We start from the raw sequence: 23,628 nt of genomic DNA on the forward strand, positions 1-23,628 counted from the left end.
TACTTTCACAAACCAGGTTTTCCTTTGTTTTTCATTTAACAGAACAGGATAGGGTGACATGGTTACTCATTTTATTGCCTTGCAGCAGATCTACTCACATCTTTGGGACAACATAGTTCATTACAAGTGATGGCTTCAGGACACCATTTAAAAATATTTGTAATTGTTTTCTGGTTTGTTAATCCGATTGACACCAACAAACACAATTTCCAGAATGTATGGGTTTATTAAATGGAAGCCCACCAATGGAACAGGCACTGCTAAAGGAGCAGACACAATTGAAAATGAGCTTGATCTGCTACAAGAAACTAATGCAAATGTGTCCTTTCCTCACTATGCCTTCTCTTCCACTCTTGTTTCCCAACCCCCTTCTCCACCAAGCAGTTTCTAGCTCCAGGTAAGTCTCGTGCTTCTCTCACATCCCTGCCTCCTTCCTCTCCCCCTCCCACCTTTTTTCCTTTGGTTGCTCACCTGTCCCTGCTTATATTCATTTTCCTTGCTCTTCTTCCTCCCCCTTCCCTTTTTAGGTCTCCCTAATCCACCAACACTCGATAGCGTCAGCAGCTCTAACACTTTGTCCAATGTGGTGAGGATATTTAGTTCTACATAGAGAGGTTAACATTTGCCAGGGTATGTATGGGGCATCTAAATACACAGGAGTGTGTAGATCTGTGCAGAATGGGATTCTGCTCTGCCTGTTAATGAGAGTGATTTGGGTGTGGGCTTTAGCACCCCCTCATGCACATGCCTGGTGCGGCCACCATGCCCGGCTCCACTGTGGTCCCTGGTAGTGTAACTGCTATGTGGAGGTGGAAAAAGGCACCCCCCCACCCCCAGTTCCTGTCATGGAAGTTTCATGTGAGCGCTCTCGTGCCACAATTGTGCCCAGGTTCTATCTTGTTTCGCCAGATCGCTCTCCGAACGAGGCACACAAAAGCATATCATTTGTCTTTAGCACACTAGTTGAAAAAAGCATGCCAGGAGCAACACACGGATGTCTAATTGCTGGTGTGTGGCGTTGGCAGACACAAAGCTTCAAAGAACTCGTCTCCCAGAATGTTCTACCGCGTTCCCATGGTCTGGCCTTTGAGCACATAAAGAAGTGGAAGGGAGGGATTGTATCGTTGATGGAAGTGTTATGGACAGCCTGATAAAGAGGAGCTAGAAGCTGGATGAGCAGTTTGATAAGACCCCCTTTCTGAAAGCACTACGTGGATGAGCCTTCATCTTTGTGTTGCATCACTGGTCACCGCTCTGTGCAGTTTGGAGGCGTTGATGCATACAAGGTGGCATTCCAACAGGTGGAATCCTCTATACAAACCGCAAATGGACCCCATCCCATCCCCTGCTGAGCCCTGGTGGTCTGTCGCTTGGGGTTGGATCAATGGCCATTGGCACAGTGTTTTTAAAGAAGACCTTCAATATGAGATTCAAACAGTGTGCAAAGCTGGGTACAAGGTCTTGTCCGTGACAAAGGTAGCAACATTGTGCATGCAACGGCAATTACCAGCGGTCTACTTGTTTGGTCCAGGCCATCCCAAAACCTTGGCAGGGGATGATGCCAGGATGTTTGCTGCTTCAGTGTCCACCAAAGAATAGGATCAGAGTTTAATCTGCCAATGCTTTGTTCAGCTTCCTGTTGTGAAAATGCCACCAGGCAAGATGTCTGTGGTACTTTGTGGCCTTGTGTGAACAGCGTGCTGCCAGTGACTGCAGCGGTGCCTGGTAAACGGATGACCACCTATGAGCAGGGGTAACCTCACTGCTTTCTGTAGGTTACAAGGGTGGGGGTGTTGATGCCCTGCTCATATCTTTACATCATCAGACACCCCTTGCATCCTCACTTTTTCCCTCAACCTGAAGTACTGACCTGTCTGAATAGCTTCCACTAACTTTTTGCTGATGACCATGCAATTCCCCTCTTTTCCAAGTGACAACACAGCCCTGCATGCCCATCTTCCCACAATAGTGTCCTGCATTTTGCAGTGTGTGCAGATTGTAATGTCATCGTTTTTCTGATCAATGTTGAAAAGAATCCCAGGTCCATGATGCCCTTTTCATACTGGTCAAGTCGGACAGGGCTTCCTGTTTTTGTGGTGGTGGTTCTACCAATCCTGTGTGCACGGAGTGGTTGTCTGTTCCAGCTGTACTTGGACTACTTGCCTTATTTTCTTTGTGCAGAAAAGGCGCTGGTGGGTATACCTGCTGCTTTTCGCTTGCTGCTGAGCTTCTGTTCTGCAGTTGCGCTTGCCGTCGTGTTACCGACTAGCGGCGTGAACGGTTATCCTTGTCCTCAGAGCGCATAGTCTATCCTTGCAACTTCTTCATACAAGGCCCTGAATAGGTCACTCGCATAATCACCTGACGGTAGGGATGGTGAGGAATGGCTGCCTTTTGCCACAAATCCAGCAAACGACTTTTTCTGCAACCACATCTGGACCTCTGTTTTTGTAGTGGTTGCCCCTTTTCCTAGAACTGTACCTCAACATCTGACATTGGCACTGTAGTGCTGGAGACCATATTCAGACAGTTTAAATCTGCTGACTCCTTAGCCTCTGCAGCACTATCACCTTGTGAATTAGCTGGTCTGGAACTAGCGGTGCACCAGGTGCCATTTTTTAGTTTGGCTTCCCCGGAAATTAAATCTAGACTGTCCTACCTTCATGGAATAAAGACAATGTTGATATGCAGGAATTGGGTAGTGTACACTTGCTTGCAGTAGTCTGGGTTTGTCAGGAACAATAGACACTTGTTTGGGAAATCTCCTTCTGCACAGAAAATGACATTTCTTCCTTTTAGACAACAAAGATAGTTGTTTTGTAAAAATCTAAATTCATTAAATACAAAAAAAAAAAATTTAGGAGCATATGTTAAACGTGTGTATAAATGTATTACAACTACCTGTGGATTTGGTATTTGGTAAGAAGCAAGACGACACGAAGCAACACAGGTTCGATCCCCGGGTCCACGGGTCCGCGCTTAGAAACCTCTGGGTATTTAAGTGCGTTATAAATGCACAACTAAGACAACAGCAAAAAAAAAATAATTACGCAACTGGAAAAAAATATAATAATCCTGTAACGGCGCCTGTGTGAGCACTTTAAAAATGCATAATAATAATAAAAACGTGGCAAAAAAATTTCGCCTGTAGCAAAAATACTGTGGTTTGACCTGGTAAAGGTGTACCCCATTATACCATTTAAGGGGAGAAGGGGTTGCGGGGGTGTCCCCTGCATGCTTTACATGATTGTGCCAGCAAAACCACAGCAATGCCGTGATATTTTGTGTACACAGCCATTTTCGCCACGATTTTAAGACATGGAACCGTGGATTTGACTGAGCATGGAAGGAGCCACGGTTGAGTCAAAGCCAAAATTAAAAAATAGAGATTTTGCCCATTGTGTTGAAGGGAGCAGTACTTTCCATTTTACAGAATTGCCAGCTTTTTCTCACTTGATTGAAGACTTTCTTAGTTTTATGCTTTAGTGGTGGGTTCTCTTCCCTTGTTCTTTGCTGTGGGCTGCATATAGCCGTGCGCTGGACATCCCAAACAAGTGTCAAAGAAACCGTTGTAGAAAACATTTGAACAGAGCATGGGTTATGGCTCTTTCTCTAATCAGTCGCACTCCTTTTTCGTTATTTGTATGGTTGAACCAACTTAACCCGGTGTGTTCGCCATAAAGACTGAAGAACCCTTGATGGCACGTTGGGGTTCACTCCCATTTCCTCTCTTCAGAGATTTTGGCACAGCATGGCTAGCTGCTCTTTAGCATGGCACTGACCCCTTAACATGGCAGTGTGGACCTTCCTTAACTGTTGAAGATCCTATGATGCACTACCAAGAACCCCCCGCCCCCCACCCCCTTCCCCCAAGAGTGCCACTTCCACTGGGCTGATGGTCCCTCTTTCTTGCAGGTATATGGTCCAGGATGGTGCATCCAGGGGCAGCCTCATAGCCCGTTCTCTTCAGTCCTTTGTGGCACATGTTGGGGCGCGTTCCGCTGCTCCTGGAGGAGGTTCTGTGGCTGCAGCTGTGTCCGCAATGGTAAGTGTGAACATTGGAACCTAATGATCCTGTACTTTTGTGCTAGTTGGGCTGAGCAGGACTAAATCTAGTACAGTACAAGTATTAGCGGTCGGTTGTTTTTGGGATGTTAAAAGTGAAGTGCTCGTGGAATTGATCTGCAAAAGTATGACTGCCACTCAACTTGCAGAGATTGTACTTAAATGAAAGTCCTTTGTAAGAGAAGTGCTGTACAGAGAGCAAACTGGCTGCAGAGGTATCTGATTTTAGGGTGCAATTAAGCTATGGGTAGTGATGAGTTGGGTTGTGGGACTCTAGAGTATAGAGTCCTACAAAGTTCAAGAGAAATACTTACGGTACATATTATGCCTCGTGCCAGTATTTGCTTCAGTCCATAAATATTTAGGGCGCGCAGAAGCATCTCGGCAGGATGGTGTCTTGTGAGGAACACCTTTATTTGCTATCTGATGGAGCTGAACTTTGCTCTTGAATACTTCCACTCACTGAATGTCTTGGGTTTGAATTGGAGAGCATTTCCATGGTGATGGGGTCAGTAGGGGAAGAGGGCAGATGTGGGAGGCCGTGCATGGTGGGCCCATGGGAGATGTTGGGGGTTGACCATAGACCTCAAGCTGGCCCCCCTGTGGGTACTGTGGGACACCAGCACCACGGAGGCTCAGGCGGATGCTGGTGGACACCCAGTCTTGGATGGGGCAGGGCGGGCCTTACCCAGCACATGCGGACCCTGGCCACCTTGCTGGCAAGAGGGCCCCATGGCAACATGGCCTGCAGGCCCATGCTCGCATGGTGTGGGCCTGCAAGCCTGACATGAGACACTCTGGTAATTCCATCTTGGAGTCTGCAACCGGTCTACTGCACATGCAGGGTTCCTTTTATTAGCTTGGGCCATGACAGTCATGGCCCATCTTAAAAGGGCAATAGATGTGAGAGGGACACATCCCCTTAAAGTGCCAACACACGTCAGAGGGTCACAACACCACAGGAGAGGCTATTGAGGGCTGAGTCAGAGCCGAGGGATGTTTTTCCATGTGGTGGTGGGGGGGGGTGGGGGTCTAGAATATGAAGAGATGTAAAAGACAAGAGCAGACGCATGAAGAGGGATTCTGCATGTGAAGCCACCTGACTTGGTGACCCCAGGCTTAGGTGGGTGTTTATTTAGGTCCGGAGTCTGTAACCTTTGGCGCTTCAGATATTTCAGACCACAATCCGTCCCAGCCAGCATAGACCTTGCGATGGGATCACAGGAGTTGTATTCAAACCTCTGGAGAGCCACAGGTTGCAGACCCCTGTTCTAGGTGGATTCTAGAGGGTGCCTATAACAAAATGGGTTATCTTTATGGAAAAGATATGGCGGAGGTGAGTCGGAGCATATTCTAGCCTGGCGTCGCGGATGGGCAAGGATTTTGGCAGAGATTGGCGAGATGTAGGCGGATGTTGAAGGTTAACCTTAAATCCTGTCACTTAAATCAGTTGTAGAGTTGGCCATCAGTGGACCATGTGATTGTGAATCTTGAAAGATGAAGTGGGGTGGTCGAGAACAAGAGGCATTTGTGAAAGGAAGAGCAGCTTGGCTTTGAAGGACTTTGACTTCTGTTTTGAGTTTAGCATCCGCCAACATAGTTCCACCCAGTGACGCATGGCAGGGAGGCTGTTGATGTTCTCAGGTGTTAGGGTTTATGAAGGCTCCATTCACTGCCCACGGGGAGAATGTGTACTATTTTCCTACTTTAACAATGTCGTTGTAAACTCGTTCATCATTCCTTCAAGTCTTATGGTGTTCTTTTCAATCCGCTGATCGATCTTCTGTGCCCCTCGATATCCTATTTCAGATGCAGAGCCATCTTAATAGTTTAGAGTCCTTGCAACTCCCAAAGGCTTGGACCAGGAAGTTGCTCAGGAATTCAAATACGCTTTGTCTCCTTTGAGCCCTCCCCTTAACTCCCGCTGCCCCAACACCCACCATTTGCAAGAAGACTTGTAAGGCCTGCTTTGGATGCTGGGTGTCTCTGTATATTTTTGTGTGTCTTAGAGTTAATGCCATTCTCTGTCCTGGTTGTGCCATTCCATGTAGTTGGGGCCAAGACTGATCAGTGTGTAATCGGGGCCACAGAAGCAGTGAAGCTGCCTTTTGGGCTGCTTTGCATGCTTTCTGCAAACCTTGTGATATTTGCTCATGGTCTGTTGCTCAAGCCATGTTGACCATTGTTGGCTAGTTCTTTGGACGATCATTCTGCTTCCTGCCTCCTGACGCTTTTGAAATGCTATTTAATGTTCCCATGGGCGTGGATGAAGATGTGGGCAAGGCACCTTTTTTTTCTAAGTATCTATTCCGTTTGTACTGAATTTCTCCCCTTTCCTTCAGGCAGCACTGCTATCCTTGGAAGTATGGCCAAACTCTGGCTACAAAATGGCTATTCACTTCAGCTGAGAGTAAAATAGACGTGAAGAGAAACATGATATGTATTAAGGTGTAATAGCAATGTGAAAAATTCATTGAAATTGTCTAAAGTGTTGTAAAAACATTAAGACATGTCAGACAGCACAATGTGCGTGCTATCTTTGCAAACCCATATTGTTCTCGCTTATTGGGTCAGCTCTCAAATAACATAGGCCAGTCGTCCCAGTATGACGCATGTGAGAGGACAGGGTGATCCATCTGCTAGTGTTTCGGGATGGAGGGTTGAAGAGTGCGAGACATTAAAACAATCCATAGCTCAGTATGGTGGGAAGAAGGTGGGGTGATTGGATGACGACTGCCCAACAGGCGAGTGATTTCTTAAGGTGTGGGGGGTTTTGGCAGATTTAGTAATGTCTGACATCACTACATGTGATTACAGCGGGCTCGACCACATCTGCCTGCCTGGGGGAGTCCTCGCCCATGTTTGGCACATGGAGGAGGGAGTTCCCTTTTGCAAATAGTAGGGATGCAGTGTTCACTTTTCCTCATAAGAACCATAGACTTGCATATTCTGCAGGAGTAGAGGGCAACCGTGGATACGTTTCTTTGTGCTGGAAGAAAGGTTTCCACTTGCCATGGGAAGTTACCTTGCAACCTGCAAGAGATTACAAATGCCTTTGAGAATTGCACACATGTCACATTGCAGGATGTGTTTTGTTTATTGCGGTCTGGCACGGTGCATTTGCGAAGCCTCCCGCTTTGAATAGTACTGGTTTCGCATATGGAACATCCTTCCTTACATATAGTCCCTCCTTCTTTGTTGATCTGTTTTATAGATTGTCCTTTAAATAAGGATTGGGTGAAGATAAAAAAAAGAAATTTATAAAACATGGGAATGCAGATTATGGTGCCCTCATTTGAAAAAAGAATGTTCAGTTTGGAACAAGATGTATTAAATCATACTAGACTTCCACTATTGCAGGGATTGGTTCACCCCCACCCCTCTCACATCCTGGGAGCCTTCCATCGACACAGGATCCAGCACACACATGGACCTCCCTGTAAAGACTTTCGGAGGGCTCTCTATTATCCACAAGACCTGGACATATACACTCCAGGAGCACACCACATGTGCGTCCATGGAAGTGCTTGTTTGACACTCCCACACCCTCACTAGGACTTCTACCATCCACCTGACCCAGCCCAAACCAAAGAAGTCTTTGATTCAATCTGACCTAATCATAACTGCACCCATCAACACTCTTCTCTGAGACCGCCACCTGCCTGGGACGCAAACCACCAAGAAACCCGCGTAGACTTCTCGATGTCATGGACATCAAGCAACTAGTCACGGAACCAACCCACAACAAAGGTAATGCACTAGACCTGGAATCCACCTTTCCAGCCATTACACACCGCTACCTCCTTGGAATGGAGACCATGCAGCCATACCCATCCTGCTCCACCAGAAACACCCTCACTTACATGGGCCAGCCCAAACTGACCAAGAAATCCCACCAACTAGAAAAACTCTTCACCTTAATCCTCTGATTTGGTGACGCTGGTGAGAAGTGTTCTGCATGCTGATTAAACTGCTACACAAAAACCATCATGGATTCCTCCAAGAAGAGCAGATGGGTCTTCCAAGCCATGAAGCACTGCATCAAATCACTACCAGGTGCTGCAATACAACGAACCACTGACCAATGCAAAACCATCAACCGCTTCCTCAGATGATATGGACAAGATAAGGCAACACATTAACCACTCCACTGGAAATCCAACCCATACCAGCCTGCAACAGATCAAGATAATTCACAATAATTACTCCAGAAGACCTGGCCAACACACTTGATGCCCACCAACTACAAGACAAAATGCTCCCTCTGTTGTGAAGATCTTCAAAGGTGAAGAACACAGACCCCCTTCTCAACATCCATGCATCCCACGCACAAGGCCATTTCCCATTGGCACTGAAAATGGGACTGATCCTTCCCTCTGCTAAAGAAGCCCACTTGCTAAACACATGACCTGGCCAGCTATTGCCCCATCACGCACAGTTCCTCAACAAATTTGTAGAGAAGACAATCGCCATCTGGTTGCCCAAAAGGATTACTCTGCACAGTCTCCCACAGGACTACCAGTTTTGTTTCTGACCACGATTCATCACATAGACTGCCACCATCCAAGTTATCCGATGCCCCACGCATCCTCGACAAAGTGGGTCTCCTGCTTACTTGGCCGCATCCACTTTGCCTAAATTACTAATGACTCGGAAGGCCTCCTTGGCAACCTCAGCACACACATGAACTTCAGTGAAAAGGTCCTGCAGTTGTTTGCCTCCTACCTCTCCAAAAAAAGACCATTCCATTCAGATGGACCCAAACAAATCACAGGGCACCATTGTAACCTGTGGAGCTCTGCAAGGCTCCATCCCATTTCCTGTCCTTTTCATCTTCAACATGGAGCCTTTGGGGGTGGTCCTCGCTAAGCAACATTAATATGCACCAATGTGCAGATGACCCAGTGCTTTACCTGAAGATCAATTGCATCATCGTCCATCGTCTCAGGCACTCTATCCCTCATCCAAGCCTGAATGTCGAGTGCGTATCTGAAGCTACCCTACAAATTCCGAATTTATTTTCCTAAGAAATTCCACCAATCGTGCTTGCCCAAGTCCAGGATTGGCTGATGTGAAACTGAGTCCCTCTTCTCACCCAGTGCACACTCTCTGCTTTACTATAGACTGATCTTTAATTCAAAACATCCAATCAAGAAGACCCAAATGGTATAGTACCAGCTTGCACTCATCAGCAAAGTCAAGCCTTTCATCCCTGCCCCAAGTTCCAAAACAGTAGTCCAAGCCCATGTTAACTCCCAGATTGGTGGTGAAAAAGCCCTACTCGCAGATGCCACCTTGCTTCTCTCCCCCGTGTGCCTCCCCCCCAACCCCCCCTTGCTGGCCCTCCAGCTCGGTACAGCATGCCTCCTCACAGGACACAAAATGTGAACCTCTTCTCCATCCCCAAGGAGCTTTGCTGGCTACCACTTCAAGACTACCTGCGTCACCTACAAATCGGTCTCCATACACCATGTTTTCTTGACACTACTCCTCTCCAGAGGGCAGAGCACCACCTGGACCCACGTCACAGGCTGGATACCAAGAACTGAGTGGGTGTAGGGGAGGGGAGTTGGTGGGGTGGTAAACTGGCATTTCCCTGATTTGTACCCACATGTTTGGAACAAGTTACCAGCACTGATAAATCCTACACTTCAGGAAGGACCTGAAGACCATATTCTTCAAAGAATGTTGTCAATAATTGATCTCTCTATTCTCCCCATTTGGAGTTCTCATCTCAGCTCTTCTGCTAGCCCCTGCACTCTACTTGTAACCCTGGGGTACATCCCCTTTGCACAGCGCTCCCTTACATCCCAGCTAGGGCTTCATAAATCCCATACACGCGTGCTGGATGTCTGGAACCCTTGAGGTAGCCACCCATTGCAGATATGCACAGCGTTGTTTGAGAATTCTGTTTGTATCCATGTGACCCACCTTTGAGTGGTTTATGGAGTTCAGAGATGGAGTGGCAGTCTGCCTTCAGGTGCATCTGGAAGGTCCCCTCTTCTGCTTGTTCTAATGCAGCCTTTATCTCACCACAGGGGGCAGCGTTGGGCTCCATGGTGGGGCAGATGACCTATGGGAAGCGACAGTTCGAGGAGCTGGATGGAGTCATGCGATCACTGATACCACCCTTTCACCACAGCATGAAGGAGCTCCTGGCCATGGTGGATGCCGACTCCAATGCCTTCAGCAGTTACATGGTAAGTTGCCGACCCATGGCTGCCCCCTGCCCCCCGCATGTATTGTCTCCCCTTTCTGTGCAGGAGTCCAATCCTCCCCTGCTTGTCCATCACATTGTACAGCGACACCCTGCTGAAACCAGAAGGTGTGCACCCATCCCTGCCCCCACAACTTGCTTGAGTTGAAGCTATAGTTTTGAAAATAATCATCTGGCGTGATGATGAGGGCAAATTTTGTCTTTTGGGGACAAAGGAATGTGAGAATGTGCCTGAATTTTCAGGAACTGCCGCTCCCGTGATGCATCAGAGACCAGAGTACATGGCGAGGGAGTAGGGGCAAGCAGTGGAAAACACTAGTCTTGTTTAGCGTATGTGATTGGAATGTGGATTTGGGTTCTTCATATGTGTGAATCACTGTCTTAATTCTGCCACTTTTCTACGCCTTATTCCATCATTTCACTATGCTAATTGGTAGGAAGCTGGTTCCAAGACAAGCTCACCCACACCTGGATTGTTCAGTCTGCGCGCTGCTAACATAGGAGGAAAAGTATTGACGGGGGTTAGAAGCCAACCAATTGTAGGGGGTCACGTAGTTGGAGGTCCTATAGTTTGAGTAGCCAATGGGACGTTGTACTTTTAGTGACGTTCATAGTGGTCATTTTTGAGGTGAGGGCTTAGTTGCCCCACCTGATAACTATCCAATTATTTCTTTTCGTTACTCTATACATGGATAAACATCAGTGATGACCAATTTTGAGTACAAAAGCCCAGCTTTTTTATGAAGTAGAGTTAGAGTATCGAGCGATTGAGGATGTTCGTTGTACTCCCTGTTTAAGTTACTTGACATTAAAACAGACGAACTTTGCCAAACTACTTGTGTCTTGATTCTTGATCTATGAATAAACTCTGCATCCCTATCTATCTCCAGGATACTGCTACTCATTTTAAAGGGCTCACCCAGCTAATTGGTCCTCTACAAAATACAACCCACCCTGTAAAGGAATGCAGTGCTAGACCGTTTGTTACGATATAAATAAAGTCGATCTTTTTGATACAAGCTTATCATTGGGTAATTGTATTTCGCTGTGTTGCAACTAACCAACGATCCACAGCCTTTTCAAGATAAGCCTGCCATTCCGTTCCCGTTCCCAAAATTGGACAAGGGCGTTTATAATTTGCTTGTTATTCCAATCTGTTCAGATCCCTTCTGGTGTATTAGAGGAGCGAGGCCTATTCATCGTTTAGAAACAGATATTCACCCCTGGCACCCTGGAAGTTGATTTGTCACGAGTGGTCTGAAAGTCTTGGTCAAAATAGCCATATCATCTTCATCAGAATTAGTTTTTGAAAGATCTAGGACTGACTGCCACAAGGGTTTGCCCTTTCATTCTTGAAGGATGACTAGTTTCCCATTAAGCTTCTAGGTCGCCATTCAATGGAAGAACTGGCTTCGTGGCCACGACAGACAGCAGGGTTACATGAGCACATGCATCGGCAGATGGTGGAGAGGTTCGGTAGTTACTCAATGGATACATTCAAAGTCATATGCGCCCTAGTGCAAAAATCAGCCATGGAACTTTAAGAGCCACTTGCCAATCCTTGCAGGTGGACGAGGAGCAGTGCCATGAAATTTGACTAGTAGAGGCCTATGATCTAGGACCACACAGTGATGCCCATCTGAATACAGATAAATTATGTATTCCCCATAGCACGGCAATCACTTTAAGAGGTAGGGTTGAGAGCCTGACTGGCATTGGCAACAGTAAACATGCAGCCCAGTTTGCCAGTCTTCGTACCACAGCTAGTCTTCACGGCCTGATGTTGAGTAATTTGTGTTTGGAGGTATTGAAGCAAGACGTTGTAGCATCAGTGTTAGGGCATCTGATCTTCATGAGAGCAACATGCAGTGGTTTTCATAAAATAATGGAAAGGGTCGTTCAGGGGTGGTCTGCAGAATCGGACCACAGTAGTTGACCAATCTAAGGAAATTACACACCTCAGATTTCTGATTGTGCATTCTCAAGGTCGTTCTAGAAAACCTTTGCAGCGGAGGGAATACCAAAACGCAAGAGTTTCTCTGCGGGGCTCAAAATGAGTGTAGAATGTGGCAATTGCTCTGCATTCCTTAAACATCTTTAGCAGACAGCCCAACCACAGCAAAAAAGTGTCTGAGCTGTCAAGTCTGCGATGTTGGGATACAGATGTACCCCACTTGGCAGGCTGCTGTCCACATATGGACCTTAGTCAGATGAATGGGTTTTCTAGTTATTACACTGGGGGGAAAAATGCACGTTGGAGGTCCAGTCACTTTCTCAATCCCTTCTATCGAGGAGTAGGTCTTCCACCTCTGCAGACAAGGCACAGCGAGGCAAATGGCCAAAGACTATTGAATTGCAAATGCACCATCGGACAGATTTGTCCCTTCCACAGCCAATACCTGTGAAGGTAGAGTGGAATTCCTCCAGCATTAAAGGTGAAACGAATTAAGTTAAGCCTTTCCACATTCTTACTCACAGCAGGTGCGACCCAACTTAATTCACAAATTCCTTTTCACAGGTCACATTTCCTTTGTGCCTCAGCATGAAAGCCTGTCAGAAGGGTAGGAGTGGCAGAGCCAAATGCAAAGACCGAGTCCTTGGTCAACGGTAAAGCCAGAATTTTGGAAGAGCATTCACTCATTTACAGAGGGCATCCACACAATGATTTTTGAACAGACACCAGCAGCGTTTCGGCACTTTGCAGAGGAACCTTCGATAGTATCCACATAAAACGTCTGTCACTTGAGAATTGAGCCTGCACATGGGATCAGGACAGGGTAAATGCAATTTTCCTTTAGCTTCATTGAACGATTCAGTAATTACTTCACCACAACGATTGCGAAACAATGTCCGAATGGCAGTTAGAAAAGGCCACCTCTGCGCATTCGAGACTGATTAGGCCGCATCTGCAAGGGCGGCCTTTAGTAACTGTCCCTCTCCTGGGTCTATTTTTGGAGCAGGGGTTCCCCCCCCTCCTCAGCGGCGCTTTCTGCCACCATCCCCCACCGCCTGCCCACTTATCTGCTGCAGGCTCCGGCATCCGGTTGAGATCTGCAGCCCTGAACCCAGAAGCTTGACGCACAGCATGTCGTGCTTTTGTGCCAGCCTTTTGTGCGTTGGGTTTCCGGGTTCACAGTCTATATACCATGAAGGGCCATGGCATTTGGAGCCTTTGACTGGGCAATCCACCAGTGGATGAGATGCGACGCTACAATAGCCTCAGGATGCCATGCTTGTTGGTAATAGCCTCAGGATGCCATGCTTGTTGGTTGAATTTGACAGAAGGGTTTGGTCTTCAAGAGAGACCTGATTCCAATGCCAAACTACAAAACTGGCAGTGGGTGTGGTGCGCAGGGCCTAGTCCATCACACCTGCATATGAAACGTCGTTTGTGGTGTTGGGACACTGCCAGAGTGGTCTGCAGCAGAATCCTAGGCTCACGAAGAATGTGCACTAAGCACAAAGTAGTACCACAATCTTGGATTACTTGTGCAGGAGTTTCGCCTTGGGCATCAGGGAGCTCCAAGGGGTTGTAACCCAGACTGGAAATGGTCCACAGATCCACCAAGCCCCTGCACAGATGAAATAGATTCCCCAGAGGGGTGAAAACAGGCAGCGAGTACAGTCTTGGCAGTGTTCGAGCCATTGCCGATATTGGGGCGTGACCACAGGGACTTGTGGAAGTGATCTCCCATAAAATGGGAAGAACCGATTTCACCACTGGGCCCCTTGAAGCAGCAAAATAGCTTCAGGTGACAGCCACATTCCCCAGGGTGGCTCCACAGATGTACCTTTTTGGGTGCCCATCACTGACATTGTTGGGAGCCAATAGGATCCCTGGAGTGTGGGCTGTCCCAGGGCAGCAGCATGTCCAGCAGAGGAAAAGTCTGGCATCTTGATCCATCAATGACAGCTGAAAAGTCAGGCAGACGTGTTCAAGGTCTAGAGTGTCACTTTTCCAAATGTTAGGACCTCCATCCCAAAACTACATCTGGAACCGGTCAAACGCAGTCAGGTGGCACTGCACTCGTTGAGCAAAGATGCATGGCAAGGGATCAAATGTACAACTGGGGCAAGTTGGCATTACATACTGCAACATGCTTAATACCAAGGACCAACACCGTTTTCTAGTACTCGCACTCATCAGGCCAGCTCGAGCACATCACAGCCAGTAAAGAATTGGCTTTGGCAGATTAAGTTAATAAGGCCATGTAGGATAGTTTAGATTGAACAGGTGATCATTTAATCCCTCCACCATGCTGCTCACAGGAGCAGATAGTGCTACAGCCAACCCCAGACAAGGGTAATACATGATGGACAGCACTCCCGAAAACATTGATAATTTTCAGATGCACTGAAGGAGTCTAACTGCTTTGGTGCGATCAAATGTACAGTGTGGCCACAGAGGAACTAGCACTGGGTTCAGGTATCTGTGGGTAGCACAAAGGGGACCCGACCAACCATGAAAGGGAGGAGGCTGAAGACCTTACAGGGATACAAAAAGCACAAGATATTAGAAATAATGACAGACACTCTATTTGGGGGTGGCAGTGCTCAAGTTATTCAGTTGTAAAGACTATAATAGCGGTACCTATAAAAGCAAATTCGTGGCACAAGTCTGTGTTGAGCACATTGCAAAGCACACCATGTTCACACATCATTCCTGCTCAAGAACAATTCAAATGACGAGTTCCGGCGCAAATCAATGCATTACAGAACCCCATTGGTTTGCCACATCATCGCCACCAGAATTGAATTGGGGATGAGGGAGGTGGGGCATGGAGACCAGATTCTGAAACAGAGTATTCATTCTGTAGGTGCTCAATGCACATCTCGACAAGTTTCCTTGCACACATTTGAACTAAGTGTATACTCCGTTTTAACTTCGGCATGCAGTGGTCATTTGCCATTCATGGCATGAGGTCTGTCCGTTAGTCTTGATTAGATGCCTCACGGCTTATCCTCATTGAACGATTTGTTGTGCTGCCCACCGGGATCGCAAAAAGTCAAGACACTGACAAATTGGCCCCAACCAGTCTTCGGGTTATTCTTTGTTGTGGAAGAACCCAATGACAGTCTGAGACTTGCTGGCCCAGAATGTATTAGCAGGCCTGGATAATGTGAATGACTATACTAAAGAGACCAGTGGTGTGACACAAAGTTAAGCCCAGTCTGACTTCTTGCTTTTTACTCTACCGGATCGCTCCATTACCAAAACGTGCAAACTGACCATCACAGACCAAGAAGGGAGGCCAATCTTTATGTGCCTCCCTGGAGCCACTGCCTACTCTACTGCAGATTGGACGTTCCCCATGTACCCTGCATTACCCAGGTTATGTTACTAACTCGGCTGCCATGAGAGCCCTCACCAGGCAGGCTGTGTACTCATTTTCCTATTTTGGGGCTGCCGTCGTGGTTGTACCTGGGGCAATCCAGATTGGCCACTGTTCTAATAAACCAGGTGCCCCAATAGCCAGTCACTTTCCTATTAAATAACATATGCAGATATGGATGTGGTCTGCCAGTTTCAGAAGAAGCTCGAACCACACATGGGTTGATCATAGTTTGGCTTTCCTACCAGGGGCCACACGAGTAACGGAGAGGACGGGGGCAGCAACATGGCGAGGGGCCCTGGAGACTCCTGCCATCCAGAGAGAAGCAAAGCCCTTGGGTCATTCTATGGGCACTGAATAGAGCATGACACCCCTCCCCCCCTCCCCCCCTCCCCCCGCCCCCAACTCCCGCACTGCCTGGGACCACAGGGTTGCACCTGAATCCTCATCCCTTTACATGTCAAGAAGCCCACAACGTTATGACCGACTCCTATTGGCCAGCATTGTGCATTTGAAAGACTGCATCAGATTAGGGCCACCCATTGCTCTCTAGATGCTTCAGTCCCTCTGGTTTTCTAAGCCTTGCTGTAACCTTGTTGCAAATTCTATTGGAACCACCTGGCTAGAGTCAAGAATGCGGACCTTTTAAAAAGGGAAGGAACCTCCACACACCCCCACCCCCCCTCCCCCACCCCACTGCCAAAACCTGCATCTCAGCTGACAGGAAAAGTCTAGCATCGCTCCACGCGCCAAGGTTGCGCATGATCGCTCGATCAGATTCAAAAAGAAGTCTCTTTACGTCCGAGTACACCACCACTTTATTCATTGCTACAAAAAGGTATTTATTGATTGGCTGGATCCGTTAGCTAGCCTTGTGGGAACTCTAAGCAAGTGCCCTCCTAAATCCCTTTACAGAAATCCATGTATGCGACCCTTGCACCTCCTCAAATAAAGCGTTACCTCACATGCATGGGCTAGAGAAGAACAAGATGGCGCAAACACAATGGCATATTGCATCCGCACATGATGTGCATAATGAGTCAAATATGACTTTTTATTTACAATATAATCTCACAATTCTCTCTTTAATGAATCACCAACAAATCAACCCCTTCCAGGGTTTAGGTCATATTTGTCAAAGCAGATTAGTAGGGGCTTACAAGAAACCAATTTTCAAAAGGCCGAACCCCAAAGCTGCTCTGCTAATACCCACACGGGCATATCGCAATTCTCTGTAGAAAAGAAAGCTTTTTTTTTTAACCAACTCAGTTAAGAGAAACCTAACAATGTTAGGTATTCAAACTAGAACTAGTCAAATGGATGAATTCTCTCTCTCAAGCTTGCAAATGAAAAGTGAAACCACGATGTTATTGAATCAATCCGGTCTCTCCAGTTTATAGAACCCAAAAAAAAAACCTGCATGAAACCACAATGCTACTGAATCGGTCAATGCAACGACCATCAAGAGCACAGGTTCTTTAAACAAGACCTTGCCCAGCATATCCCCTATAAGAGGCCTGCTTGCTAAGTCCAACAGGGCATCCAGGTGGCTGAGGCTGTGGTCAGCTGCGACCCTCCAACAGCATCTCCTCAGTAATCCAAATAGCAAGCCAGTCCCCAAGTCAGGTTTGCATGGCATTTATACAGCCTGTATGGGAACCCCCTAATTATCGTACTCGCATGTCATATGACGGACAGTCTCTCTGGGTCGAATGCATATCTCTGGATCAGGGACGTGAAAGCGCTGCTCTTAGACGTGATGTGCATCAATGTAATTGGCGAATCCCACCAGCTTTAAGCTGCGGTAAACCATCGCCAATGCTCAGTGACTCCTGTCGCACGCCAACAGCTTGCATTGTCGGCCTGTGTCTGGTTATCTGTCGGCAGCATAAATTGTCCAATATGTGCCCAGAAAAAGGCTTAAGGGCAGGCATATTTCTTTGATATATCAGTCCCCAGCTCTGTGCCCCTGCTGATTAGTGCCCTCACCAGGGTATCAAAGCACAGCAAAATACCTGTGTGTGTGCAACGGGCAAGGCCTTTTGCACAGTACATCAGAGAGGAGAGAGGACTGCTATTCCAATCTTTTTATGGGAATTCAACAGGATAGCTGGTGCTTTTTGCTGGTTAAATGTACAAGCTTTGGAATTCTATGCAGAACTAAATATGTATGCATAACTCGTCATTCATCAATGTAAATGTAGCATAAAAATACACACCTCACGGAGAGGTTGCAAAGCAAAAGCAAATACAGATTAACTCATGCATCTAGTGCCTAGTGTTTCGTGCTAGTCAAGGCACTAAAATGCTCATCTGAATACATCGTTAAGGCACTAGATTATACTGACCATACCTTGTCAGCCAAAGGCTGGTATTTATTAGGAGGGGAATTCTAGCAGGACATGGTATCTCATATGCTGCTTCCCTGCAGGGCAAAATGGGTGCCAACACATGTTAAACTAGTTTCTGATGGGTTTCGGTACCACTTCATTCTCAACATACCCATGTTATTTAAGAACTACAGTAACTTTTAATCAGCATTCATAATGATCTACTTTAGAATGATTATACAGGGTCACACAGGTTCACATGCCAATAATCTGTAGTACTTTATAAGCCGGGGAGGTTTGGAGGCGCACTTTAAAACCTCGCCGTACACTGATCCAGACCACACCGCATGCGAGAGCTTGGTCTTGATTGTTCAACCACGGCTACATACGAGTGATCATTGGGAATCTAACAGCCTTGCCAGAGTTCAGCGCCTAGACTACCTACTGTCTGGAGAACTGCTCTGACCTGTGTAATACAGTCAACCTTTTGGGGATGGATCAGATGCAGCAGCAGCCTTGGCCTCTCTACAGGCGTATGCATTTTAAAATGGCATCAATAGGTTGGTATTGGAGAGAAATCACAGAGGGCACAATTGCTTGAAGCAATCCATTAGGGCTGGGCCTACTGACTTTCCAAATAGTGCAATCCAGCCTGGATTTTCGACCAACAAAAAAAATGTAATCCACAGATAGCATATAGAAGAGATTAAGCAAATCAAACGTGTCCACTTGAAGTCCCAGTCATGTAACATACAGGCACAAGGGAGTCACAGGCAAGAACACATAGGAATGCTAGGGGAAGCAGTAGTGAATCGGTCACCTCAATGGTCCAGTGTCAATTAGTGCTTTGAAGTTGGCCTTGAGTTTGTACTGTTCTCTGAGAATTTTTAAGGAGTATGGGCACCAGCCGGCCTCCGTGCGTAAGGTGTGATCATCCCGCTCGTCCAACTTCCTTGTATCACGTGACTGGACACCATGAATTGAGCCTTTTTCGTGTATTTGATTTTATTCTTCAATAGTCCTCTGACGTCTTTTGTTTCTGCTTTACCTCCCTGAACAGGAGCTTCTGTTCCTTCACGTTTATTGTATCCAATGTCAGCCAATTCCAATTTGATAATTCCCTGGCCTTCTTGGCTCAGAACTCTTTAGCTGAACTTTTATTCTGTTTAATTCAATTGCTTTTCTTAACTGCGACACTGAAATTAGGCCTTCTTGCTTTGTTCAGTACTGCTTATATACATAGTGGAAACATTCATCCTTTACTTGTCCATATGTTTCTATAGAGGTTTATATATATCTGGCGCTTGCCACGGTCTAATCTATTTAAAAGCATGTGGCTAGCTTTATGATTACTTTGCTGCTTGCGTTTTATTGCTTCTGTACACGTTTAAACTAACTGTATTTTCATCAGGTTTGTGGCATAAGTCTCTTCACCTTGATCCCAAGATGCCCCTTATCCTTGCTAATTCTTTGTGTTTTATAAATCGTCTGCCTCTCTGGTCCTGTTATCTTTCTATATCGGTGTCAATTCAATTTTGTATGATGTCACCATTCATCTTTGCGATTTAGTCTTCACGAATCACTCTCAAATGGCCATCATATTGTTTTGTATGCAGGTATGGTTTATTCAATGGGTAATTTAATTCCCATATTCTCTAGGTATAGGCATTCTTAGGGGTACTGCACAGAGCCCCTGCTCTTTTCTTTGCTGGTTCAGTATATGTCACATACTTTGGTTCATACTTCTCAGGTAATGTAGGCCGGGCAGTTGGAGTGGGGGTACTTGGCTCCTCCTCTACACTGACGTTTCAGAGGAGGAAAAGAGATGCACTCTGGAAACTGACAGGCGGGTAGTCTGTATGGTTAATAACCACAACAGTTTAAGTTTACTTGGCTTCACCACAATGGGTCTTAGCATGTCTCTCTGTGTAACGCTCACCTGATTCTCGCAGAGGCGCCGGTCTTGACTGGGCGACTACCGTATCTTCAAAGGTGATGTGTAGCACCCGGTTGGCTCTTTGGGCTGGACCTCTGTGCACTGTATGCCTGACGTGTAGAGTAAGATGTCTGCAGATAGAAAATATGGGGTTAATGAACTGGGGTTATTGGGGTGTCCCTATCTCTTTCCTCTTCTCCTCTCCTGTAGACCCCCAAAGGTTAACGATCTCACCTTAGGTAAGCCTTTGCCTTTCAGATGCCGGAATGCTAACCTGTTCTTTCTTGTCTTTATAGGTGTTGCTGAAGACTGGATTCAGGATGGTAAGCCTTTTTCCTTAGGCCCAGGACCGGATGCAGAAGACACGATGAGCGTTCTGCTGCAGAGGTTGCAGAATAACGCAAAGCAAGATTCATCCACCGGGTGTGGTTTAAATAGCCTCCTATAGTGCTTAGGTGTCTCCTTCCACAGCAGCCACGCCTAAGTAAGAAAAGAGTTCCTGGTAAGAAAAGAGTTCCTGCCTTCCAGAAGAGTTCCAGTGTTCTGAATCTAGGGAGTGGCTCCAGCCCCACCCAACAGGAAAAGTAGTTCCAAACAGAAGAGGATCAGAGGCTCAACTGGCAGGCAAGTAAGCAGCATGGTCTGCTGAAGGTAAGTCCACCCAAGCATTATGAGCCCGGCGCTTCCAGCGCTGGGACTGGGCATATTTATGAGCCTGGTGCCACTGGCGCCAGGACTGGGTCCAAAAGGTCCCAATTGGGACTGGTTGGCACTCGGAACCTGGGTTATGGATCTGCTTCCAAGGGAGTTGGGAAAACCCTGACCTTTTGGAAGCAGAGATCATGACAGTACCCCCCCTCAAGGCCCCTCCCAAACCGGGCTTCTCCGGGGGTTTTGGCTTGTCAGGAAATGTTCGGTGAAATCTTTTGATTAGGCGAGGAGCGTGGACATATTCAGCAGGTTCCCAGGATCTCTCTTGGGGGCCGTAGCCTTTCCAGTCAATTAGGTAGAATAGTTTAGATTTGGAGATCTTGGAGTCCAGAATGCTTTTGACTTCAAACTCGAGTTCTCCATCCACTAGGATAGGTTTTGGAGATTTGGTTAGTCAGGTTTGAGGTTGCACGGGTTTTAATAGAGAGACGTGGAAGACCGGATGTATCTTCATGTGCGGGGGCAAGTCCAACTTGACCGCTACTGGGTTTACTATGGTAGTGATGGAATAGGGACCAAGGTATCTTGGGTTGAATGTGCGTGGCCCTTTTAGAGATAGATATTTGGTGGATAACCAGACTTGATCCCCTACTTGATAGTGAGGGGCTTCCTTCCGATGTTGATCTGCTCCTTTCTTGTATTGTTCTTTAGCCCTTTGAAGGTGAGAAACAGCTTCCTTAAAGGCTTGGGTGATTGTAGAATGCAGGTAGTCTACTGCTGGTGTTTCAAGATCTTGGAGGGGATCCAACTCCGAGGTTCGAGGGTGACTGCCGTACAAAAGAAAAAACGGGGTTTTCCCAGTTCCCGAATGGACAGAGTTATTGTAGGCATACTCGGCTATCCAAAGGATATCTTTCCAAGTTTTTTCAGTTTGTTGCAGCATGCAGCGTAAATACTGTTCCAGAGTTTGATTGGTCCTCTCGGTTTGTCCGTCGGTCTGAGGGTGGTGACTGGTCGATAGTCTCACATCAATTTGAGCCGACCGACAGCAACTTCGCCAAAAATGAGAAATAAATTGACTACCTCGATCCGAAATTAGAACCGAAGGAAAACCGTGCAGTCGGACGATGTTTTCGAGAAATTCTCGGGCCAGAGTTGCTGCTGTTGGCAAGCCTTTGAGCGGAATGAAATGCGCCATCTTGGAGAATAAGTCCACGATTACTAGAATCGTATTGTATCCGGAGCATGGAGGTAGATCGGTGATGAAGTCCATAGAAAGCGAATGCCAAGGGCGAGGTGGGATGTCAATAGGGCGTAAGAGGCCTGCTGGTCTTTCCTTTTGACTCTTGTTTTGGGCGCATACTCCACAGGACATTATAAAGTCTCTGATATCTTTTTTCCAAGACGGCCACCAGAAGTAGCGCTTGATCTTTTCTGAGGTCTTGGCTATACCGGGATGACCTTCCATTAAAGAGTCGTGATAACAAGAGATTACTTTTTTCTGTAAATCTGTGCTGGGTAGGTATAATCGTTCTTGGAAATACAATTAGTTGTCCTTTACTGCAAAGTCCTTTCCCTGCAGATGCCAATTCTGTATGTCTGCTAGAGTTACAAGTTGCCTGGCTTTATCCTTAACTTCCTCTATGGATTCTGTGGCGATTACACCCAGAATTCTTTGTTCGGCAATGATTGGTACAGGTTTAGGGTTGACCAAGTGTTCTTCCACTCCCATCCGAGAAAGGGCATCGGCTTTACCGTTCTTTGTACCAGGTCGATAGGTAATTATGAAGTCAAACTCGGCAAAGAATAATGCCCAACGAAGTTGTCTAGAGGATTGGGCTTTTGCGGTCTTCAAATATTGCAGGTTTCGGTGATCCGTAATCACAGTAACGGTGTGTCGGGCCCCCAGCAGATAATGCCGCCAAGCCTTAAAGGCAGACTTGATAGCCAGAAGTTCCTTGTCAGTAATCGTGTAATTGATTTCAGGAGGCGAGAATTTGCGGGACCAAAATGCCACGGGATGCAACTGATTGGTTACCGGGTCCTTTTGTGATAGAACTGCCCCCATGGCAAGGCTTGAAGCATCAGTTTCCACGATGTAGGGGAGTTCGGGGCGAGGGTGTTTTAAGATTGGTGCAGAGATAAATTTAGTCTTCAAATCCTGGAAAGCTTGTTCCGCCTCGGTAGACCATTCAGAACGTTTGTTTTTCTTTAACAAGGCAGTGATGGGCTGGACTATTCGAGAGAATTCGGGGATAAACCTGCGGTAAAAGTTAGCGAAGCCTAACATGCTTTGCACACCTTTTACGGAGGATGGTGATGGCCATTTGAGAACTGCATCGACCTTCTTTGAATCCATACGCACTCCGCCAGGTGATAATATGAATCCCAAGAATTCAACTTCAGTCACGTTGAAAACACATTTTTCCAACTTAGCGAAAAGTTTGTGTTGACGCAATCTTTCGAGGACCATTTTCACGTGTTTCCGATGTTCAGATTCCGATGAAGAATAAACGAGGATGTCGTCAATGTAAACAACAACACATACATCTATGAGCTCTCTGAGGACATCGTTCATAAAATATTGAAAGGCGGCCGGGGCATTGCAAAGTCCGAAGGGCATGACCTGATATTCAAATAGCCCATACTTGGTGCGGAAGGCCGTCTTCCATTCATCGCCCTCTTTTACTCGTACCAAGTGGTAAACTCCTCTAAGATCCAGCTTTGTATATATGCATGCTTTTCTGACTTGGTCCAGGCGTTCAGGGATCAAAGGTAACGGATATCTATTCTTAACAGTGATCTGGTTCAGGGAGCGATAATCGATACAAGTTCTAAGGTCTCCTTCCTTTTTTGGAACGAAGAACAAAGCTGAAGAAGCAGGGGACTTGGAAGGACGAATAAACCCATTTGCCAGGTATTGATCCAGGTATTGTCGAAGGTGAAGGTTCTCAGGCTCGGTGAGGGCATAAATTCTACTACAAGGAGGAGTAGATCCAGGTATCAGGTCTATCTGGCAGTCATAAGACCTATGAGGAGGTAGAGAGTTAGCCTGATCCTTCCGGAAAACATCTTGGTATTCTAGGTATTCGGGAG

At 46.7% G+C, this 23,628-nt stretch overlaps 1 protein-coding gene across 2 annotated transcripts in view; it reads left to right on the top strand.

Annotated features, from left to right (window-relative positions):
- The window catches only part of FTCD (formimidoyltransferase cyclodeaminase), a 212,007-nt gene that overhangs the window by 148,240 nt on the left and 40,139 nt on the right, over nucleotides 1-23,628 (top strand). For both annotated transcript variants that reach the window (XM_069616046.1, XM_069616045.1), the window contains exons 9-10: nucleotides 3,916-4,045; nucleotides 10,104-10,265. In XM_069616046.1, the coding sequence (XP_069472147.1) occupies nucleotides 3,916-4,045; nucleotides 10,104-10,265 (292 nt within the window). The remainder of the gene's footprint in view (nucleotides 1-3,915; nucleotides 4,046-10,103; nucleotides 10,266-23,628) is intronic.

Source organism: Ambystoma mexicanum, chromosome 9, assembly GCF_040938575.1.
Source record: "Ambystoma mexicanum isolate Mex_15411 chromosome 9, UKY_AmexF1_1, whole genome shotgun sequence".
NCBI lineage: Eukaryota > Metazoa > Chordata > Amphibia > Caudata > Ambystomatidae > Ambystoma > Ambystoma mexicanum.